We start from the raw sequence: 20,465 nt of genomic DNA, 5'->3' as shown, positions 1-20,465 counted from the left end.
TCCAACAGAAAAGATTAATTCATTAATTAATTTGTTCCACTTGTAGCATCAAATCACTTCATCTTAGTTAAGTCATATGCTCATGCTTTCTACATCTTTGCCTAGATGTTCTCTCTGATTAAAAGTTTGCTCAGGACAACAACCTTCTTCCATATCCCCAAATTAAGACAGCAATCACAAAACAGGGATTTATTTATTTTTTTTTTAAATCACCAAAACGACCTAAAATCTCTGGCTATTCTTGGATAAGTAACTTCTGGGAGAAATACAGAGTTTAATAAGTTGTACTTAGAAACAATTTGAACAGTACCTGTGCAATATATCAGCAGATATACTGCAGATTTTTAATATACAAAGGAAGAAAGCCTCCACTACAACCAGAATGAAGATGAAAGAACCCTTCCTCAGATTAACTGATTAAATAATGCTTCTTCAGCAGGGCCTGGATTTCTGAAAATCAGTCGTGTACAAGGTAAACTTGTCCCATTTTGTTTTCTTTAACACATTCAGCTCTGGAGCTTTGCCATTGAAAGCACATAAATTCCTGCAATGGTAACCCTCAGAACAGGAGGCCACTCAGGGCTGGGGTGGTATTATTAGATTTTCTAGTAGGAATGATCACAACTTGCAGGTCAAAAATTTAAGGCAATAAAAGCTAATCATAAATCAACTGACCTGGGTACCGGTTTTCATTCGTGTAATTGGTGCATGAATTCTAACAGCTGTCAGCTGTACAACTTCAACTTCCACTTTGTCCTAAAAACGAAGAAGGTCAGGCATTGTAAACATCTGTTAAGTGTGAACTGTATTTCACTTTTGGGATCCATTCACTATTTTGACAACAGAGATTAGATAATGACATGTGATTTGCATGTGACTTACTACAGAAGAATACAGATGGGTATAAATCAGTATTAGACTAAGAGATTACAAATGAACTACCTTTTTGGTAAATTGACAGGCATTTAAGGATGCCATCTAAATTAAAACACACACTCTGCACAAGATTATTGACGTGATGAATGATGGAGCTGAGAGGTGACAGACAGCATGTGACTAGATCATAAGAGTCGCTGGGAGACAGATGAATAATCCCAGAAGTTAACAAACAACAACAAACACATTGAAAGAATTTAGAAGGAAATGAAAACAGTAAACACAAAAGGTGATAATCAAGAATAAAAGGACGATATATGTGATACTCGGGTGTCTTCTCTTCACAATATCCTTATATTCCTGACAGATTTTTATTTCTATTGTATATCGCAGAGGAAATGTCAGATCTGGCCCTCACTGGGCAGCAGTATTACTTTTAAGTTCATTCTGCTTCCCGGCAAACATCAGGGCATGCTGCTGCTCCCTCATTACAGAGTGTATGCCCGTGTATAGGTATATATAGACAGACACTTTTTTTTTTAAGTTACTTAGTTTCTTCTTGAACTGTAGTGACATCTTTCAGGCAGCAGCACTCTGAGGTATGCACCAGCCTTCCTCCCTTGACCTCAAATGAAGAGCCATAAGCTCTAGCCCAGCACATGTTGCTCTGAACATCATGCAAGTCCCAGGAACCTGTTCCCTATAGACCTGCTCAACAGCTCCCACACACTCTGCTAGAAGCAAGTTACATGGACACAGACTTGAGTGGAATTCAGGGATTCATTGCTTGAACTCCATAGACTGGTTTAAACCACAGCACAAGACAATGTTGTTCTCCACGGCCTGCCTATAGCTTAAGAGACAACAGGTTGCTTAGGCAAGTTACCTTCTGATATCTACTGAAATAAGATGCTGCTAAACTGTATTGTTCTTCCTTGTGTTGCCTTAACCTTCTGCTGTTTTAGAAAGGCTTCTTTAAACAGGCTTTTCCAGATTTAAAAATCAAGTTGAAAGGCATCAGACTGTTCATAAAGTCTCCTTGGGTTATCAGTAGAGCTTAGTGTTAAGATACAGCAAGATTTAGCAATTAACTATCTGCTGAAGGTATCTCCTTTGTCAGCAAACGCATGAGATCACATGCCAGGGAGTAAAAACCCCTGCTTTCTTTAAGGAGATAAAAAAAATCAGTAAATTACACAAGATGGCAATATTAATGCAAAAAGACTATTTGATCCCAATCCTGAGTTGTTAGAGACTGTCAGGCCCAAACAGTGGCATAAATACATCACCTGGGACACCACAACAACCTTCCCTGTCTCTGCATCAACAGCTTGCACCAGTCCTGTTACTGTCCCATTCCCAACTGCCACTCCTCTGATGAGTCCAGCGCTGTTGACTGATGCAATCTTTTCCTCGCTGATGGAGAAAATGATGTTGGATTGAGGTTGAGGGCCTCCTTCTGAAGTGATCTGTAATTAGTAACAAACCGGACAACTAAATTTATTCATCAGATATTTGTTCTGGTTAATGTCACAGTGTACACCTTTCCCTGTTCAGCACCACAACGTAGTCAGTACGAAAAAGCTGTCTGAGCCTTTCCAGACCGTCTCAGAACTTATTTTGCCTGCATGCCAGTCCATCCATGATGCTGGACTGAGAAGTACATTAAACCAGCACAGAAATGTACTGTGTGCTGTGTACATTATGACAGTTGGTGCTATGTCTAGGCCAGACAGTTTAAGATAAAAAATAATTACCTCAATTTCTCTTTACCACACATGGTATAGCTCTGCATTACTGTTTGTATAACTAGTTCACTATGCTTAACTTCATGCAGGTGGCAGATTTATTAATGCTATCCTGGTATTTGACACTGGAAAAGCTTATGCTCCCTTTAAGGCCATACAAACACAAAACCTTTGATCCAGCAATACAATCAAATGTAGGGTGGCTCAAGAATGAAACTGCTCTCTTGATGGGGAGAACATTCAGTGAGAACACAGCTAACGTGGAAAATTTATTCCTAAAAAATAAGGTGTGCACATTTATGTTAAAAGAGAAATGACAAAAGAAAGAAAATATGTCAGAAAATGCCTTACCTGGATCATGGCCCCTATAATCAGGGTCACTTTCCTTGGCAGTAGTCTAAATGGGGGAAAGACCTAAAAATGGAAATATGAATACTTGTGTTCATGCTATTTTAATCACACAAATTATGTCAAGATATATTACGTACAAGTGTAAAACTGGGTCTTTATTTGCTTAATTACAGTAAATTGAGCATGCAGAAACTAAACTCATCATTTGCACTTGAAAAACACTGAAATCTGAAACAGACTAGCATTTGGGTAAGTTCTGAACAGAAAAAGTAAACAGATTATTCTGGCAGATTATTATATTATAAATTAACAAAAATATACTATTCCTGTGCTATCGTAAAAGATTTTGTTTACACACATATTTAATCTGAAATGATTTACTTCAATCTGTTGTGGAGCAGAATTGATTCTTTGTCCTCTTCTGTCCGTAACAGTTGCCATAAGACTAGTCTGACCTAAGGCCACCCCATGCACTGAAAATGCAGCAGTATGGTCATCAAGAGCTTCAGCAAGAGGGCTGTAGTGAGGGAATACATTAAAATACATAAGTTCATTGAATAAAGTACATGAATAACAACTGCAACAGACTTATTTAGTACATACCGTTTTCATCTTAAGAACTACTAAATATCACAGCTCAACATGAAACACAATGAAATGCCTCTTTGTAGCCTGTATTTCATTTTAAAATGAAATAGGAACAAAAGAGCTAGCTGGTGCAGGCCACAAGTCTGCCAGGGAATCCAGTAACAATTTCACAGGTATAGGCAATAGTGGGACAGGCCTCAAGTACACACCTTAACACGAATTAATGGAGTGGGATAGATACAGCCAGACAGTACTGCATGGTGTATGCACAAACGAACACATACTTCTCCATACAAAGCCGAATGCTTTTATTATTCATTGTCTCAACACTAAAAATCAGTCCAAAAAAGTTTTTTACCTCTGATTTTAATCATTGTGACTAGAGCTTGGAAAATAAAAAATTTCTAGACAATACGAGGATTTAACCTACCTGTTTATAAAAAGCAGACAGAATGAGCTCAATAACATGTCTCCACAAATACATTTTTTCACCTCATATTATTTGCAAAGTCATGGCTTCCAAGATGCTGATGGCCCCGTGAAATGTTATAGCATATGAAAAGTTTCATTAATCAGCCAACGAGACTTAGAGGGTTAAGTTAAGCAAATTTTGAGGACATTTAACAGGTAATCAAAACTCTGAAGCTCTACTTTAGAAACACAACTTTTGAAGTAAATGAAGTAAAATCAAAAGACAATTCATTGTATACCACTGTGCCTCCAAGCGAGGCTCTTTATTCATTTTTGCTTATTCTGCCTATAAACATTTGCAGATTAATAAAAAAAATGAATCCATGAACTTACACAAGTGAAACAATCGGAGATGCTGCCCTTAGTTTTAGATCCATGACAGTAAAGTATTTAGCCAGAAAAGGTTTCTTAGAGTCATCCAAAACTCTGACATAAGCCTTAACTGTTTTTCCAATCTCCACCTGAAATAGTCAAATCCAGTCATTTTTCATTTTCAACTATTTTAAAAATAATTCTTATTTATTGACATACATGTTTTCCTTTATTTTATATTACACTTTTCGTAGAGTATTAGAGATAAGGCCCAAAGCATAGATTAGCACTGCTTTTAAAGAATAATCCCTGCCAGCTATAGTTAGTATCAAATTAAATAAGTGAATTCAGGACTTTCAGCTGGCAAGGGCATAATTAAAACATCCAGGAATATCAACACTTATTTTGTATAAGACTTACTGAAGCTGGCAAGTAAAGTGAGGTGGACGTTTTTTTGTGTTCATTTTTAAAGCATAACATACGGAAAATGACCATGGGGCAAAACATACTCCTAAAAGAATCAAGCACTTCAAACTACAGGAAATGTAAATTAGTGTGTTCATATAAATTATGAATTAATATTGATGTGTAAATACAAAAGTTGTGATTGCTGCTGCACTGAATATCAAGTAGGAGACACTTGATATTCTGAATGATTAAGAACCTAACATAAATTTGGGAGGGAGAAACTGGTACAGGGAGATAAAACTGTTTCTCTAAGGTGATACAGCTGTAGCAGAGGGCCCTAACCACTACAAAGTACCACCCTGTACATGTCTTAGGTTTAGGCTTATGATAAGCACAAGGTATCAGGACAATCTGGATCAGCTATTAACACTGGTTCAAAGCTACTAACCTTGTCAACAACTCGGACGTACAGTTCCTGTATATCAGATACATGAATTTCAGCTTTAGCTGGTGCAGGGAAAGCCAAACACAAGTCATGAATCATTACGGTCACTGATCCTGGAAGCAGAGGATGCACCTACAATGCCAAAAGAAAATTCTATTATAGCACTTCTTATTTTCATTTGTCTGTCATTCACGGCATAAAATTTGTTTCCCTTTTGGGCAGTAGTTGGATACAGAAGTCTCCAAGCCTTAGACACTGATAATTCTTCCACTGGAGCAAAATTAAAGTCGTAACATGGCTGTTATTGCTGGTGGAAGATCTTTCCAAGTACAACTGACGAGTCAGGTATTTCTTGGATAAATTTTTTCTTTATTTTTAAACAAATAAGTTCCATTACACTCACCAGCATACAGCAAGAATCAAGTGATAAAGAAACGGAGCTTTGCTCACAAGCAAAAGCTCTCACAGCTAGGCACCCATCCTAAAGTCCTCTCTCCATACACATCCTCAAGGTCACACTTCCATCCTTTGCCCGCATTACCTCTGCAGTTCTCTTGCAGTTTTGCCTGACCTTGCTACACACCCCAGGGACAATCCTGACTACTCTTTCCACCACAGGAACCTTTGCTTTGGCCAGAGACAGCACAGATGTTTGCTGTCCTACTCTTACGTACTTATGGAAAAGAATTCTCTGAAACAAGGGAAGACCAACAACCAGGCCTCCCAGTTCAAAGGAACTTAATAAAATTCATAGCATAACTTGGCAGCACTACAGAAATAACCAGTAAGAGGAGTTGGAATGGCTGTCATTTTGTTGTTTGAGGGCACCCTTCTTATTTTTGCCTCAAAACTAAAAGAAATACGAAGTCTTAATAAATATCAGCTGTCAGAACAGCAGCCATTCCCAAGGCAAGTTGCTGATGCACACACTGGGGGCGTATATTAACATGCATCCAAGCAAAGTGGAGAAGCAGGTGTGACACACAAATTTTATTTTATATGCTTACAGAGCAGCAAGGACAGCTGATCTGGACCGATAGCTTTGAAAGATTATGTAGGTTGCCAGCGCACTGAAACACAGCAAGGCTATCGTACAGCTAGCTTTATTGCTGTGATAAAAGCTAATTGTGTGAGGACGTATTTTAGTTCATTTCTTACCCAAGCCTTCCTTCTGCTCTAGAGAACACAACTGCACCACTGTAGTATTTTACTGTAGTTAATTATATTTTCCCCTTAAGAAAAATTGGAGACATAAAAAAACAAATACATAATGCATCCTCTCCTTAAGTGTGAAAGGGATTTCTTACATCTCCACTAAAAGAATAATAAAAATAAAATAGTGTAAATATGAAAGAATGAAACCAGTATATTACTGCAAGTGTCAGATAGGCTTTGTTAGCTTTCTAGAAGATGTGTAATCCTGTTCACAATGCCTGTAACCTTTTTGTTATGGGTTAGAGGTTGCACACTCTGAAAGTGTGAGACGGAATTTAGAACAAAGTCATCCCATCCAATACCAATCCCCTTGGAACGCACACACACAAAATCACATTCAGATTGCCAAACAGACAAAATTATGTTACTTCACTCACCAAAGCAACACCTTGAGTTTCCTCATGACTCACAGTGACAATGTTTGCAACACTGGTATTAATGAAAAAGTATCCAGAACCTTCTTTGATGAACAGTTCTGACTGCAAAAACAAAAAAATACCCCAAATTAAATTGCATCTTGCTTGTACTTTGCTGAAACCGGCATCCTTACCCATATCATAATTCTTGATATTCTAGAATAATCAGCAGAATAATGCATTACCTGTATGTCAGGGTGATTGTAAATGGAGACATCGGCAGGGCTGACTTTTACATCTTCCACTAGAATCAGCTCAATAGCAGCAGACACAGGTAAAAGAGGTTCATACTGAAAGAAACAATTCCATTTACCAGGTGTGACAGCAAACACTAAATGTTAGAAAACAGTACAAGTCTCTTTTATATGCAGGAAAGGATTTTTAAAGCAAATGAACAAAGAGCCAGATCTGGAGAAGTTTCCATTAATAGAACATCCACAAGATCAAGCAATTGTTTCAGCTGCTAGCGTTCTTCTCAGCTGCTAGCCTTCTTCTTCATGTAAGGTTAGATACAGGACATGCTATCATATTCTGCATCTTTGTCCAAGCTAAAGAACAAAGGCCTATGCATTCCAGACTTCACAGGATCAATTAACCATGTCTGACATACACTGATAGGATATTAACTCAGAGACCTGCTTTAAGTTCACACAGAACAAGCAGGTGGAGAGAGAATATTTTCTTCTATTTCAAGATCTTTTTAGGATTCTTCCTAGCAGGCCACCACAAGAAATTTTTCCTGAAATTTAAGTACATAAACACTGGACCAGATGCAAGTCTAATCATTCATTCATAACAACATTAGCTTAAAAAGGGAAAATGGTTTTTAGAGGAAGTTAGTATTATGTACCCATTTCACCTAATTAGTAGAGTGATTTCCTTGATGTAGAAAGGATGTCATCTTTCCCTAACGACATAATGACTGTTCCACTTAAACAGGGAACAGTGATCAAGACATCTTAATATACCATCTATTAGATTTTTATTTGTCTGTCAGAAAAAAATAAGTACGGACAATTTTGAAAGCAGAATATAGCAGACTTCTTCTAATGCATTTGAAAAAAAAAAAAAAAGCAAATCATCTGATTTACACAAGCAACACATAAATCCATGTAACTAACAGAAGTGATGCCTATAATTACACTTTGACCAGAAAAGCTTTCTCCCAAACACAAAGACTACAACTACATGAGAACTTCAGTACCATTATACATGTATATATCCCATACTGAAATAATACAAACTTCTATCAACTTGAGAGAAAGTTTAGAGAATTCACTCTTCTTTTTATGTCTAGATGTGAGAAAGAATATTGAATATAGATGCAATAAAGTAGAGCACATAAAATTACAGAATGACTGAAGAACACCAGGTACCCTGATTACAACTCAATTTTCTCAAGAGAAAAAGACACAGAACCAAGTATCTCATGTGGCACAGTACCATCCCTCTAATCTAGTAACTTGAAGTAATAGTCAGTCCAAGATTTGGCAGAATTTGACTGACAGAAAACTGGGACATAGGATACTTCCCATTATGAATGTCTATTTGTGACCCACTTTGGATTAAAAATACTGTAACCACTAGCCCATATGTTACTGTCTCAATTCTATATTCATGGTACATGATTCAGAGCTGTATATAGTCAAGGACCTATTTAAATCTTGATCAACAAAATTGAAACAGAATCTCAATTTAGAGAAGCATGATATTTTAAGTTACTACGCATGTCAGGGTGCTCCACAGGCTGAAATTTGCCCTTATATTTAGTTAAAATAAAACATCACCACCACCAATGACAGAAAAGCAACTACCGTTTACATCTGCCTTCTTTGCTCATCATCACTCTTTTCCACTGCTGTTCTTCCATGTGTTAAATGTCTACAGATTTAAGTATTGTAAGGAATGGCTATTGACTTCTATAGTTACAACTCATTTACATGGCTGGCACCATATAAATGAGTATCCTCTCCCTTCTTTATGACCAATGGAGATCGAAGAACCAGATTCAAAAGACCAGCTCATTAGTCAGAGCACAGATTTTACATACGGTTCATATGACAGTATCAGCCAGCTTTTGCTTTGCTCACCTATAACATCCCCACCCTGTTTTGCAAGTGGAAATAATACGTTTGCCTTCCCGTGTAAAAACTGCATTAAGCACATGGTTTCTTTGGTGAAGGATAAGTAGCAGAGCTTCACCAGTTCATTAAAAAAGTCTGCATTGAAAGAAAACTAAATGAAAGATGTAAAGGGAAAAGGAAATATTTGATAAGGATAGCAGAAAATAACGATGAAGAAAAAATGAAAGCCATAAACATTAAAAAAATCTAGTGGTATGAATCTGTCTTAAGAACTGGTTATGGAGTTGCCTTATTTTTAGATTACTATGCACTGGGGAAATAAATATATACAAATACTACACGTTAAGCATCACAGGGAAATAATTCTGTGTCCTGCCCTGCCCACCCAAACCCTGGCCTCTCCCCCCCCAAAATAAAAAACAACAAAAAAAAGAGTTCTGATTACCGGGATTTTTACTTTAGCTGCCTTGAGATGAGACTGTTGGTATCCTGTTGCAGTTGCAGAAATAGCAGTTGTACCAGACTTGTGATGAACTAGAACAGTTTGTAAGCCTGGAACCAAACAAAAAGCAAAATAAATCTGATTACGGGGCAGAAAAAGATAAACTGTTCACCTCTTCCATTGTTATTCTAAGACGACAATTATTTTCCTCACTAAAGGCTTTATGTTTATTTTTCTTTAATAATGCAGGCTTAAAATGCAAGTTTAGGACAAGCTGAAATATGACTGCAGATTACATTACTTTCTTAATCAAGATCAGACACTACCATATAGATTTAATCCTGTACTCTTCAAATAATGAAATTCTCATTTAAACTAATTTTTACCATGCATTTTCTTTTGACTGCTTCCATCTTCTTTCAGAATCAGTTCCATTGGCATATTAGGCTCAATATTAGCTAAAGACATTTTTGTTGATTCCCAGATAACACTCAGGGAACTGAAGTTATCAAATTTACTTCCCTGTTGGTCATAAGCAGCCAAATCCAATACTGGATTGCGATAATTTGAAACAGGAACCTGAAAAAGAATAAATACTTTGAACTGAAAAGAAACAAGGGGATTTTTAATCACAAAAAGAAAAAAAAAGTATTCTGAGTTCTGTAACACTTATTGTATCATTCATTACGTGAGTCATATTCATTAAAATAAGCCATCAATGCAAAGTCATTAAGTTGTACTTCAACTGCAAGGGGTTTTTGCTGTTTGTTTTGCTTAGTCTTAAACCAGTAAATTACTCTAAATCAAATGCAAACTACACTGCTCAGGTATATCGTATTTGGAATTCAAAGAAATAAAAAAATGTTGCTATTAGACAGAAGTTATAGCACAAGATTTTAATGTTCATCTCGTGTAATGTACTAGCAAAAACAGCGCACTGATATGGTCCAACTCTTAAAAAATAGAGACCTAGAAAAATAGGTGAAGTCTAAAATGACTTACAATATGCAAAAACTTCTCATCTTATTGTTATGTAAAAGAAATAACATTTAAAAGATTCCTCAACCCCGTATGTATTGCAGTTTTATGAAACTAGGATGACTTGCAAATACCCTTAAGCAATATGAACAAAACAAAACAGTTTACTTGGCAGACAAGGTATGACAGCATTCATTTGGATACAGAAGAAAGTTTTAATGCCTGGTAATCTACACATACAAATTTGTCCATGCACTACCACCCATATTTGCAAAACTGAATAAACCTGATGTCACTGAACAATACACACTGCACATGCAAATGTACACTTGTAATAATAATGTAATAATAATGCACAGTAAAATATATCTATATATACTCAATGGAGTATTTCGATTAGACTGAAATGGTACAGGGAATAAGATAATCCTTAAAAACAACCACTGGAAACATATATACCCCCCCCTTTTGTTGTTGTTGTTGTAAAAGTTCAACTTGCTTTCATTCGCTTCTCCCCTTCTGCTTAGCCCCAGTTTTGAGACAACCCAGGTTCCCTGAACCCTCACAGTGATTCTTTTGTGAGAAGACACAGTATGTGTGCTTTTGCATATACTCCTGTTTTCTGATAACATGTCTTTATAAATGTATTCATACGGCCACTGCAGGAAACTCACATTTAGACTATTCTCTGCAAAAGCAGTTAATGATACAAGTGCCGCCCACAATCCTGTAGTTACTGCTACCCTCGCAATCTTCAAATCAACTGTTTTGTTTCATATGTAGAGGTCCAAAGGCTGATTTATATGTTAAAAGAACACTTTTTTCTGTTTCTTTTCTCAGCCTTACCACTTGCTTGTTTTGTTGCAGCAAAGGGCAGGAGAGATCAAGCTGAGGACTTCCATAAACAGGAGTCAAAGTGAGTCGTGAAGGGACAGCACAGATGAGCTTCACCACAGCAGGCTCAACTGCTGGAAAAGGGTTGGTCACCGTGGGATTGTTTCCAACTGTTAAGGCAATAACCTATAAAATTATGAAAACAGCAAAGTGAGGAGGGAGAAAAAGACTATTTGGTTCAGGCACATTCTATTTCACACATCTCAATTATACTCTGCTGTCAGAAGAAACAAGCAAAACATGTTTCTTGTGGACTTATAGCACCATTGAAGACACAAGATTTAAAAGGACACACATTTCAAGAAAAGTTCTATGCCATTATCAAAGCACTATTCCTGGAAACTTCCTCTAGGTATTCATGTTTACTACCATATAGCTTGACACAAACGAACCTTTCATAACTTAAAAAGCTAACAGGCTGGTCTTTTTTTCTTGTCAAAGTGAGAATAGAACCGCTCAAAGACAATATTTATAGCCAGCTGAGGATGTTCAAAACATCTTGAGCTTTATTTTACATGCCCTCTTTAGCCCTCAACAAAACAAGTTGGACATAAACACAGAGAAGGTTATCCCAGCAGGCTGAGGCGGATCTGGTTATCTGCCTTATGCAGCCAAAGACACACAGATGCTATCTCTTCTGGTCAACACTGAGGAGAGTCAGCCAATGCATCCACAGTCACAGGCAACAAAAATATATTTGGTCCTTTCTCAACCTTCAGTTACAGAAATAGAATCATCGAAACATTCAGGTTGGATAAGACCACTAAAGATCATCTAGTCCAACCTGTAACCTAGGACTAAAGTCCACCACTAAACCACATTACTAAGTTCTAAACCTATACTTTTCTTGAAAACCTCCAGGGATGGTGACTGAACCACTTCCCACAGCAGCCTATTCCTATGCTGCACAACTCTTTCAGTAAAAAAATTCTCTTGATACCCAATCTAAAATTCCCCTGGTGCAACATGAGGACACTTCCCCTTATTACTTTGTGCATGGGAGAAGAGCCTGACCCCTTCTCACTATAGCCTCCTTTATGGTAATTGTAGAGTGCGATAAGGTCTCTCCAAGCCTCCTTTTCTCCAAGCTAAACAACCCCAGTTCCCTCAGCAACTCTTAAAAATTATTTTCTGGACCTTTCACTGGCTTTGTTGCCCTTCTTTGGGCAATAAAAAAAACATACTTTGTACAGTGTCTGCTGAGGAAGCCAGTTAACCAACTTGGCAGCCACACTGAAACGCTTAGGCCTCACAAAATTACAGGAGAAAAAAAAAAACAATGAAATCAAAGCTAAATGCTTCATAAACTGGCCAAGGTAAGTAAAGCCGGACAAATCACTTCTGCACATTGGAGAAAAGAAGACCAGGTGGAACATGACTACAGCCATCCACACAACTGTTACTTGTTTGAATAAACACAATTACACTGGCAGATAACTTGGTTCAGAGAGCAGGTCATACTGAAGAGTCAGTCTAGCGCAGTAACCTTCTGCTACGTTCCTGTTTATGTAAGCTGAAGCAAGCTGCAGTTATTCAGATCTATCTGTTCTAACGCATTCTACAACATAAGGTTACTGTGACTTGGCTTTATACTGCAATAAACGCATCATAAACCACTTTATAACATAACATTATGAAAAAACTCTCTAAAACCTGTACTAGCATCACAATGAAGAAAATACATAAACAATGTACTTAATGTGAGATCTTTACTGGCTTATTATAAAAACCACTCATTATTTAAAAGGTATATGGTATCATAAATCTGTCTGAAGCCTGTTCTCAATAGCCTTCGCTCAGCGTTTGATGGAGGACAATACATACACCTTCCGGCACTTACTTGCTCTCCCAGGCTTTTGCAAGATACTCTAACCCAATGCTGGATGTTATTCCGAGATGTAGGAAGTCCAAATAAAGACAGGCCAATACTTTCTTCATCCTCAGCAGTGATGTTCCTGAAGAACTTGGAAGGCTCTTGTACCCACGGTCTAGGTCCTCCCTCAAATAACATATCTTTAGAGGAACCCAGAGTCACTAAAGCAACAGATGGAGGATCAACAGTCTGGAATAAATGACAGTTAGGGATTAATGATTTTATTCGCAAATACTTTGTTCTTTGCAAAAGAAACTTCCTAGAAGATCCTATTTGTTGTTTTGATTAGTCTATGGCTTTTACTTACACTGGTTTGTAAATCTGATTTTTTAAGAACTGAGTTGTACCAAAATGATAAGCATCACCTACGGCAAGGCAACCTAGTCAGATTCTGTTCAGTAGAGTCCAAGGATGCAGAGAAAAGTTAATTATGTTCTAATCACATCTCTTTCATGAAGAGCTACCACAAGAGAATGACTCTGAATATACTCTCCTGAGCACAGAGAGATAATACATTTTTTCAAATTTACAGCACTTGAATGAATGAAATAATATCCAGTTTTACTCCTCAAAAATCCTTTCATTTTAGAGAGCTCTCTCCAGCACAGTTCTGTGCTCATTATTTTTTTCTACACAAGTTTTACTTCAAACCTCTACAAGAAACTTCAGATTGATGTGCATCACTGGGATAGACTGTGCTGTTTATCATCACAGAAATTAACCTGACATATTAAAACACAATAACCACTTGGACTGTGGAACACACACTACCATTTGACTTACACTTTAGTAAGAAAGAAATAACAGCTAACAAGAGATGGTTCTTCCCACAGGTGCCTTTAGGTAGGAAGAGAGAGGAGGCATGGGAAGAGTTGGCATAAACGTTCCTCTTTCCTCCCAGTTACTCCTTGGTTATATTTGTAATATAAAAGGTAAAAGCCCAATGGGAAAAACAAGAGATTTAGTTTTGAGTGTCTGCCTGCCCTTTGACTCCTGTTTATTTTTCCTCACTTTTTATACTATAAATTGTTTTATGATAGACATCTGACAGAAAAATGCATGCATCCCCCATTTTGGGGCATCATAAATATTTCAGTCTACAGAAAAGAAGGAAACGAACATGGAAATCACCATCCTACACTTTGAAGAAAAATTCTTCACTCTGTGAAGCTTATCTTAGCACAAATTTAAAAATGATCTCTATTCTTTAAGCACAGAATACCTAAGCAAAGATTTTTTAAAAGTGTACTTAATCTACTCTCCCTGACAGTGTATTTTGGCTCTGCTAAGTACACTGGAATCATTTTACTTTATAGATGAAAAATGGTGTTATAATGCCCTAAGGGGCTTGCTAGTAAACGGGAATGATGGCATACATATGAAAAAATCCTGATTAAAGAGACTGTGTCTCTCTCACATGTCCTGCTAACAACAGAAAAGCTTACACACACTGCTCAGGATGTTTCAGCGTCTTCAATGAATTATACGCTGCAATTTAAGATTTTTGTCAGAAATGCATCTTTAAGAAGTAAAATCATTACAGTCAAGTCTGAATGATTTGCACAAACATTTATTCCAGATTTTGGAAAAAAAACATGGTCAAATCTATTAAACTTCAGTTTTGCAGATTCTGTGCTTGACCTCTGAAGATGCAAGTGCACTGTTTCATATTTCCAAATATTGACCCTGTCCTCAGTTTTTTTTCCTTACTGTTTTCTTTAATAAACCATCCAACGTTTCTCTCATTTGTAGGAAAAAGCATTCCTTTTCACTGTCATATATGAATGTCAGCTTTCCATTCTTGCAAAAAAAAAACAAAAAACTATGACAGCAGAAATCATAAACTAGGTTTACTTTTATTTACTATTATGTACACAGAATCGTAACTGCAACTTTATTCCCTTCTTAATCCAATTGTTAATTATTTAAAATGAACAGTCAAAAAAAAAGATTTGTCTCACATCCTTTTCAATCCATTTAGAGTATGCTGAACAGTTATTTTACTAATTGAAGTAGGCTGTTAGAAAAAAAAAGGTACACAATTTCTGAAGGATTCAGTTTCATGAATGAATTGTCTGGATGTTGTACTACGAAGTTGTTTTTCAGTATTTTACATACTCAGATTGGGTTATTTAACAACTTAATTTCTGCATTTAATTTACCTGGCAGTATTGCTCCCTACCCCTAAATTTCTTACTACTCATCCAATAGAAGATAAACATGAAAGTAAAATAAATTGAAAAAAAAATTTGAACAGAAAAGAAAAAGTAATTTGTAGAAGTCAGGTAACTGCAAACTAACCAGAAAGAGGAACTCAGTGCTATAAATCTTGCTATCCTCCACCCTCAAAATATCCACTCCTCCGCAGTTCACTCAGATGAGGGTTATTCTTATTAACTGTCCTGCATATTTCCTCAGATGACAGCACTTGTGACTTCTGCCAAAAATCTGAAAAATGGGCAAGGATTTCAAATTCACTCTCCACTTCAGAAGTTAGTTCAATCTGTTATTTCACCGCTGAATAGCCTTCTGGGTTGCAGACAAACTCCACTATATATTTTTATATATATAATAAAAAAATATAACATTTACATATACACGCTCCATAGACAGACGATTAAAACACAATGACCCAAACCAAAGCATAAGACTTTTCCTGCGAATCAACCATCCATCTTTTTTTTTTTTAACCCTACTACTTACATAATATCAAGTTGTAATTTGTCACTTAAAGGCATTTTGAGGTATGGATTGCTTTACAAACAAATAAAACACTTACTTTTAATGGTAGATAGGCAGCAATGGTGATGCTAGCACTGAGGTGGACATGACTGTGGGTATAACTAACAACAAGTGTTGTGTATCCTTGAGTTTCAGCTTTCACTTTGACTCCACTACAAAAATCAGCAGTTGGCTTAAGCCTTCCTATCAAATAAATTAAAAACATATAAATAAATATTTGGAGAGAAATGCTTAGACACTTGAATGCTAGCTCTACATAGTTTTTCTCAGCAGAAGCATTTCTACCAGAAGTAACTAGAGACGGGCTCTCCATCTGAATAAGTAAAACACTCACTACTGTCTTTCATCTCAAACCCAACAATTATTGAACAATTCATGTCTCTCAAATTTCTTTATTTTCAGCCTCTCCAAAGCAGGTCATGCATCTTTTCTCTGGTACAAAGTAATATGATTTTCTTTCTCTTACTAGAATAATTTGATCTCGCTATTTTAAGATGAAACTGGATCGCATTTAAGCACAAATAAGTCGCATGGTTCAGACGAACCTTCCTGCACAAACATGCTGCATTGCCTACAGTTTCAGTTTTCTCTAGCTGAAGTTAAGGTATTTTTGTGCAACTTTTCTGCTTACTCAGAACATTTTGGAGTTTGGGGGTCTAACCTCACCCCTCTTTTTGCAAAAAAAAAAAACAAAAAACAAGGAAGTAATACAGTACAAGAGCAAATTATGCACTGACATTTAAAATAGCTGCCTCTCAGGCAAACAGATGGCACAATGCGGACTGGTTTTACTGGCTTGGTAACACAGGAAAGAGCTTCCATACGAGAGCAACTGGGGAAAAAAATTAATAGTATATCTGAATAACATACTAAATTCAGCAGACTCAGGAGCAAGCACGTTGCTCAATATCCAATTAGCCAAGCAATACTAATGGCAATCTTTGAAAATAACATGCAGATTCAATGTTCTTGCTATGCCTCTTAAAGCAATGATTTTGAGAACGACAGAGCTTTGGCAAAATTTAATCAGCTGATCATCTTAGTTTCTTGCAAGCAAACACTGTCTTATAGAACAGAAAGCAGTGCTGGACAAAAAGGGCAAAGCAGTTCTTAGTCTTAGTGTTGTTGCAAATCCTCCAGTGCTACCTCAAACACATCCAGCTTTGTTACAGAAGCATATTAAAAATACTGTATCAGCAGAGACATGACAGACTGCACTTTTTCCAACAAATTAGTTGCCAAATGCTTTCAGAGTCCCACAAAACATCAAAAATATCAAAGAAGTTCTGCATGAAAAAGTAAATACATTCTCAAAATAAAACTGCATACCTACTCTGATCCCCATCTTCTAAGTTAAAAGCGTATCTCTAGCAATCCTCTACATAGCAGATGAAACACTGGTTTAAAGGAGGTATGTGATTTAGTAATATTTTAATTTAACTTCCAAAACAGGGAGGGGTGGGGTTAAATCACCTTGCAATGGCACGAACACTCCACGGTTTTCTACTTCCACAACCAGATCAAAGTGTGAGCAGTCACTCAGTGGGACTGTCTCGCCTGTTTCAACATTGATTAGGCCATTAATTCTCAGGGGCAGCTCCAATACTTGGCCAACACGTGCTTCAACTTGACATGGTGTGAACTCCATCCCGCTAGGTTCAGTTACATACACCTGAAGGAGGAAAGAAACAAGACAGAGGTGCATCAAATCTGCAAAAAGGTACCAGGTGAAATGGAAGACTTCACTATGCTCTCCTTATTTTAATTAGCCCTCGTGTAGTCATGTCCCAGTTGCTGATTCCCTTTGATGGCTGAAGGTATTCTCTCTCATATTCAAACTTGCTTTTGTGTTTACCTTACGCAGGAAGGTATCAAAAAAGGCCATGGAAAGCTTGCTACTATGGTAGTGCTCCTGTCCTTTAAGAGTTCAAGTTCTCATTAGCTTGGGGATCCTTCTACTGCTACTTGCACAACTCTCCCTTCTGCTGCGTGAATCATAAAGTGAGGATTTAAGGTGCATGGTATCTCCAGGAGGTACTGCCACCAACTGGGCCAGCTTGACTTCTACAAGGTAAATATTTGAGTTAGACCTGACACAGTCAGCAAGTGTCCCCAGCCTCCAGCCTGGATCTCTCACAGAGGGTCTGCAGAAGCTGGGGGAACTAACGGCCTGTTCTCACATGAGCTTATTTAATCGCCTTTTTTTTGTGTGTGTGCGTGCATTTCAGTTGGCAAAACATTTCCAAAGGCATCCAAGGCTCAAAGGTCTCCCCAGCAATGTCAGAAATCTAAAATAAGTAACCAGATTTCTAATGTCTAATCTTATGACATTCTGCTTCCACAAGTAATGCTTATCTGAGAGACACCTTGAAATTAAAAGGGTAACTTCCTAAAATAAGACTGGCACAAACTGAACTTGCATGCTCTTGTATATAATATGTTGATGAACAAGCCATAGCTATATTATTTATTATTGTAATTTGCTACTTTTTCCTATTACTCTTAAAGAAACCACCACAGATTGACTGCATATTTCCTATCACTATGATCAAAGCTTTTCATTTGCAATACCTTAGTTTCCTAACCAGCTGCAAACAGCTTGAAAGACAGACTATTGAGGCATATGGTAGAGTTATTATTGTAACCCTTGTGGAACACAGCTGACTATTCCTAGTGCTCGCTGAGGTCAGGAACTAGAATCCTTCAAAGATATTCTATGCAACTCCTAACACAAGAACAAAGGCATTCAAAAATAACCAATTTGGATTATGCAATGCACTGCTCTGAAAGCTCATAGAGAGAAGTACTTTTTTTCTGTCTCCAGGCTTTGACTTATGCTTGGGGACAAGAAATTTTAACTGAAAGCCCTCATTCTTGCATCTCTTGCTGGTAACTGTCACTGTTTCTCACTGCTGAAACCTGGTTATGCAGGGAGCTACTTCAGAGCAAGTTCATAAACTAAATTCTACAGTTTTAATGACCAGTCATGAAGACTAAAGACACTTAAAGACCAAGCATGAAGTGTAGTTCCTATCTCAAATCCATCTTGTAGAATCAATACAGTCAATTTGAGCACACACACGCAAAAAAAAAAAAAAAAAAAAAAAAAAAGCTAATTTCCCCCAAAAGAAACAAACAAAAAAACAAGATACACACAACAGCAGCAGCACTGGTAGATGCAGTAGTTCCAAGCTTTGTTAGAAATATTTTTTCCAACACACACATCCGAATAAAGAGATGTGTGCCTACATAGCTCTCTCTTCATTCTGGGACAGACTTGGGAGTCTTGATCAAAAACTGTACATATATATATATATTAACACTTTTGTCAGGTGGGACCCTGGTAAAACAGAAGTGAAATTTAACAATTACAGCAGTGCTGCACATGGCAATACTTTAAAATTATGAGGTATTTTGTAGAGCTAATTCACGTATTTTGAAGGCAATCAGCTTGTTCCCCACCAGTTGCTAAATTACATGCATGTATACTGGAAGGAAGGTGCACTGCCCAGGGCTTGCAAGACATGACTCCTAAATCAATTGTTGTGCTCCCTCAGAAACAAGGACTACCACCTTTTTAAAGCCTTGGCCAGATGGAGGTTGTTTGCCAGCCTCAATAGTATCTGCATGGCACAAACAAGCCTATTTCATTTATGACCATGCAGTTAGACAAATTGTTTCTGGATCTCAGGTTAGCCACACATGCTCAGTATGCTCTCAGTTTTAAAGAGGTAAGGAACAAAATTCCTCTTCTCAGTCACATTTCCATTCCAATGCTTAGGTCTTTGCAAAAGGCATAGATTAAAAGCACAGATTAAAACATCTGAATTTGTGGAAGTAACTTTGTACTGCTTCACGGTAGTAATTACAAAACACAGTAGTACTTGGTTTTTATTCTACCACATTAAGTGTCTGGCAGCTCGGAACAGCTTGACAGACAACAAGCATTGACACAGTTTCATTAATGAAAATGATTTGCATTCAAAGGATGCAACAAAATATTTCCCAATCAATAACATGCTAAAGTATTTAAGATTGTAGTTTTACAGGAAGTAGTAAACAGAGCAGCTTCTTCCCCTATCCTTGCACACACGATTCTGTGCATTATTACATATGCTGTTCCTGTATTTTCTTTATTCTTCATCACGCACTTACCACCCTGACAAAATGCTAGGAATAGAGTATGATATATACAGAAACGGCACGCACCCTCTCAGGAGGTATGTTTTTCCATTCTTACTCTTCTAAAAGATTATTTTTTCCTTGTCCAGTTTTAGTATCTAGACTGTTAACTGTATAACATCCCAGTCACTTCTTCAGGCAGGAATTTCCTTGCACATCTTGATGATACCTGTCATTTTATACCAAGGGAAAATGTTCACCTCTTACCCTGCAATATATATTTAGTTTGGCTTGTCTGCTCAGATAGCTAGACCAGCAGAGAACAACTGTTCACTTATTGCGCTCAGGACTTTCAACAAAAAAAAGAGACTTACCAAGGAAATCAGGAGGGAGACATAAAAGGAACTACAACTAATACAGAAGAGACAGATTAATTTTGAAGAAGCATGAACTCTGAAACCAATCACTTAACCTGTCCCAGGGCAGGCAGGAAAATCTCT

General features: G+C 37.2%; 1 protein-coding gene across 1 annotated transcript in view; it reads right to left on the bottom strand.

Moving 5' to 3' along the window:
• Nucleotides 1–20,465, bottom strand: part of NUP210 (nucleoporin 210) — a 64,905-nt gene that overhangs the window by 18,063 nt on the left and 26,377 nt on the right. The window contains exons 13-26 of the mRNA XM_035337785.1: nucleotides 17,317–17,515; nucleotides 15,881–16,026; nucleotides 13,069–13,290; nucleotides 11,181–11,354; nucleotides 9,743–9,935; nucleotides 9,360–9,466; nucleotides 7,016–7,120; nucleotides 6,792–6,893; nucleotides 5,203–5,331; nucleotides 4,368–4,495; nucleotides 3,357–3,492; nucleotides 2,976–3,038; nucleotides 2,166–2,345; nucleotides 676–756 (exon numbers count right to left, since the gene is read on the bottom strand). Coding sequence (XP_035193676.1) covers nucleotides 676–756; nucleotides 2,166–2,345; nucleotides 2,976–3,038; nucleotides 3,357–3,492; nucleotides 4,368–4,495; nucleotides 5,203–5,331; nucleotides 6,792–6,893; nucleotides 7,016–7,120; nucleotides 9,360–9,466; nucleotides 9,743–9,935; nucleotides 11,181–11,354; nucleotides 13,069–13,290; nucleotides 15,881–16,026; nucleotides 17,317–17,515 — 1,965 coding nt within the window. The remainder of the gene's footprint in view (nucleotides 1–675; nucleotides 757–2,165; nucleotides 2,346–2,975; nucleotides 3,039–3,356; nucleotides 3,493–4,367; nucleotides 4,496–5,202; nucleotides 5,332–6,791; nucleotides 6,894–7,015; nucleotides 7,121–9,359; nucleotides 9,467–9,742; nucleotides 9,936–11,180; nucleotides 11,355–13,068; nucleotides 13,291–15,880; nucleotides 16,027–17,316; nucleotides 17,516–20,465) is intronic.

The sequence above is a fragment of the Oxyura jamaicensis genome, chromosome 12, assembly GCF_011077185.1.
Source record: "Oxyura jamaicensis isolate SHBP4307 breed ruddy duck chromosome 12, BPBGC_Ojam_1.0, whole genome shotgun sequence".
Lineage (NCBI taxonomy): Eukaryota > Metazoa > Chordata > Aves > Anseriformes > Anatidae > Oxyura > Oxyura jamaicensis.
The sequence above is the reverse complement of the archived record's forward strand: the minus strand, read 5'-3'. Positions and strand labels throughout refer to the sequence as shown.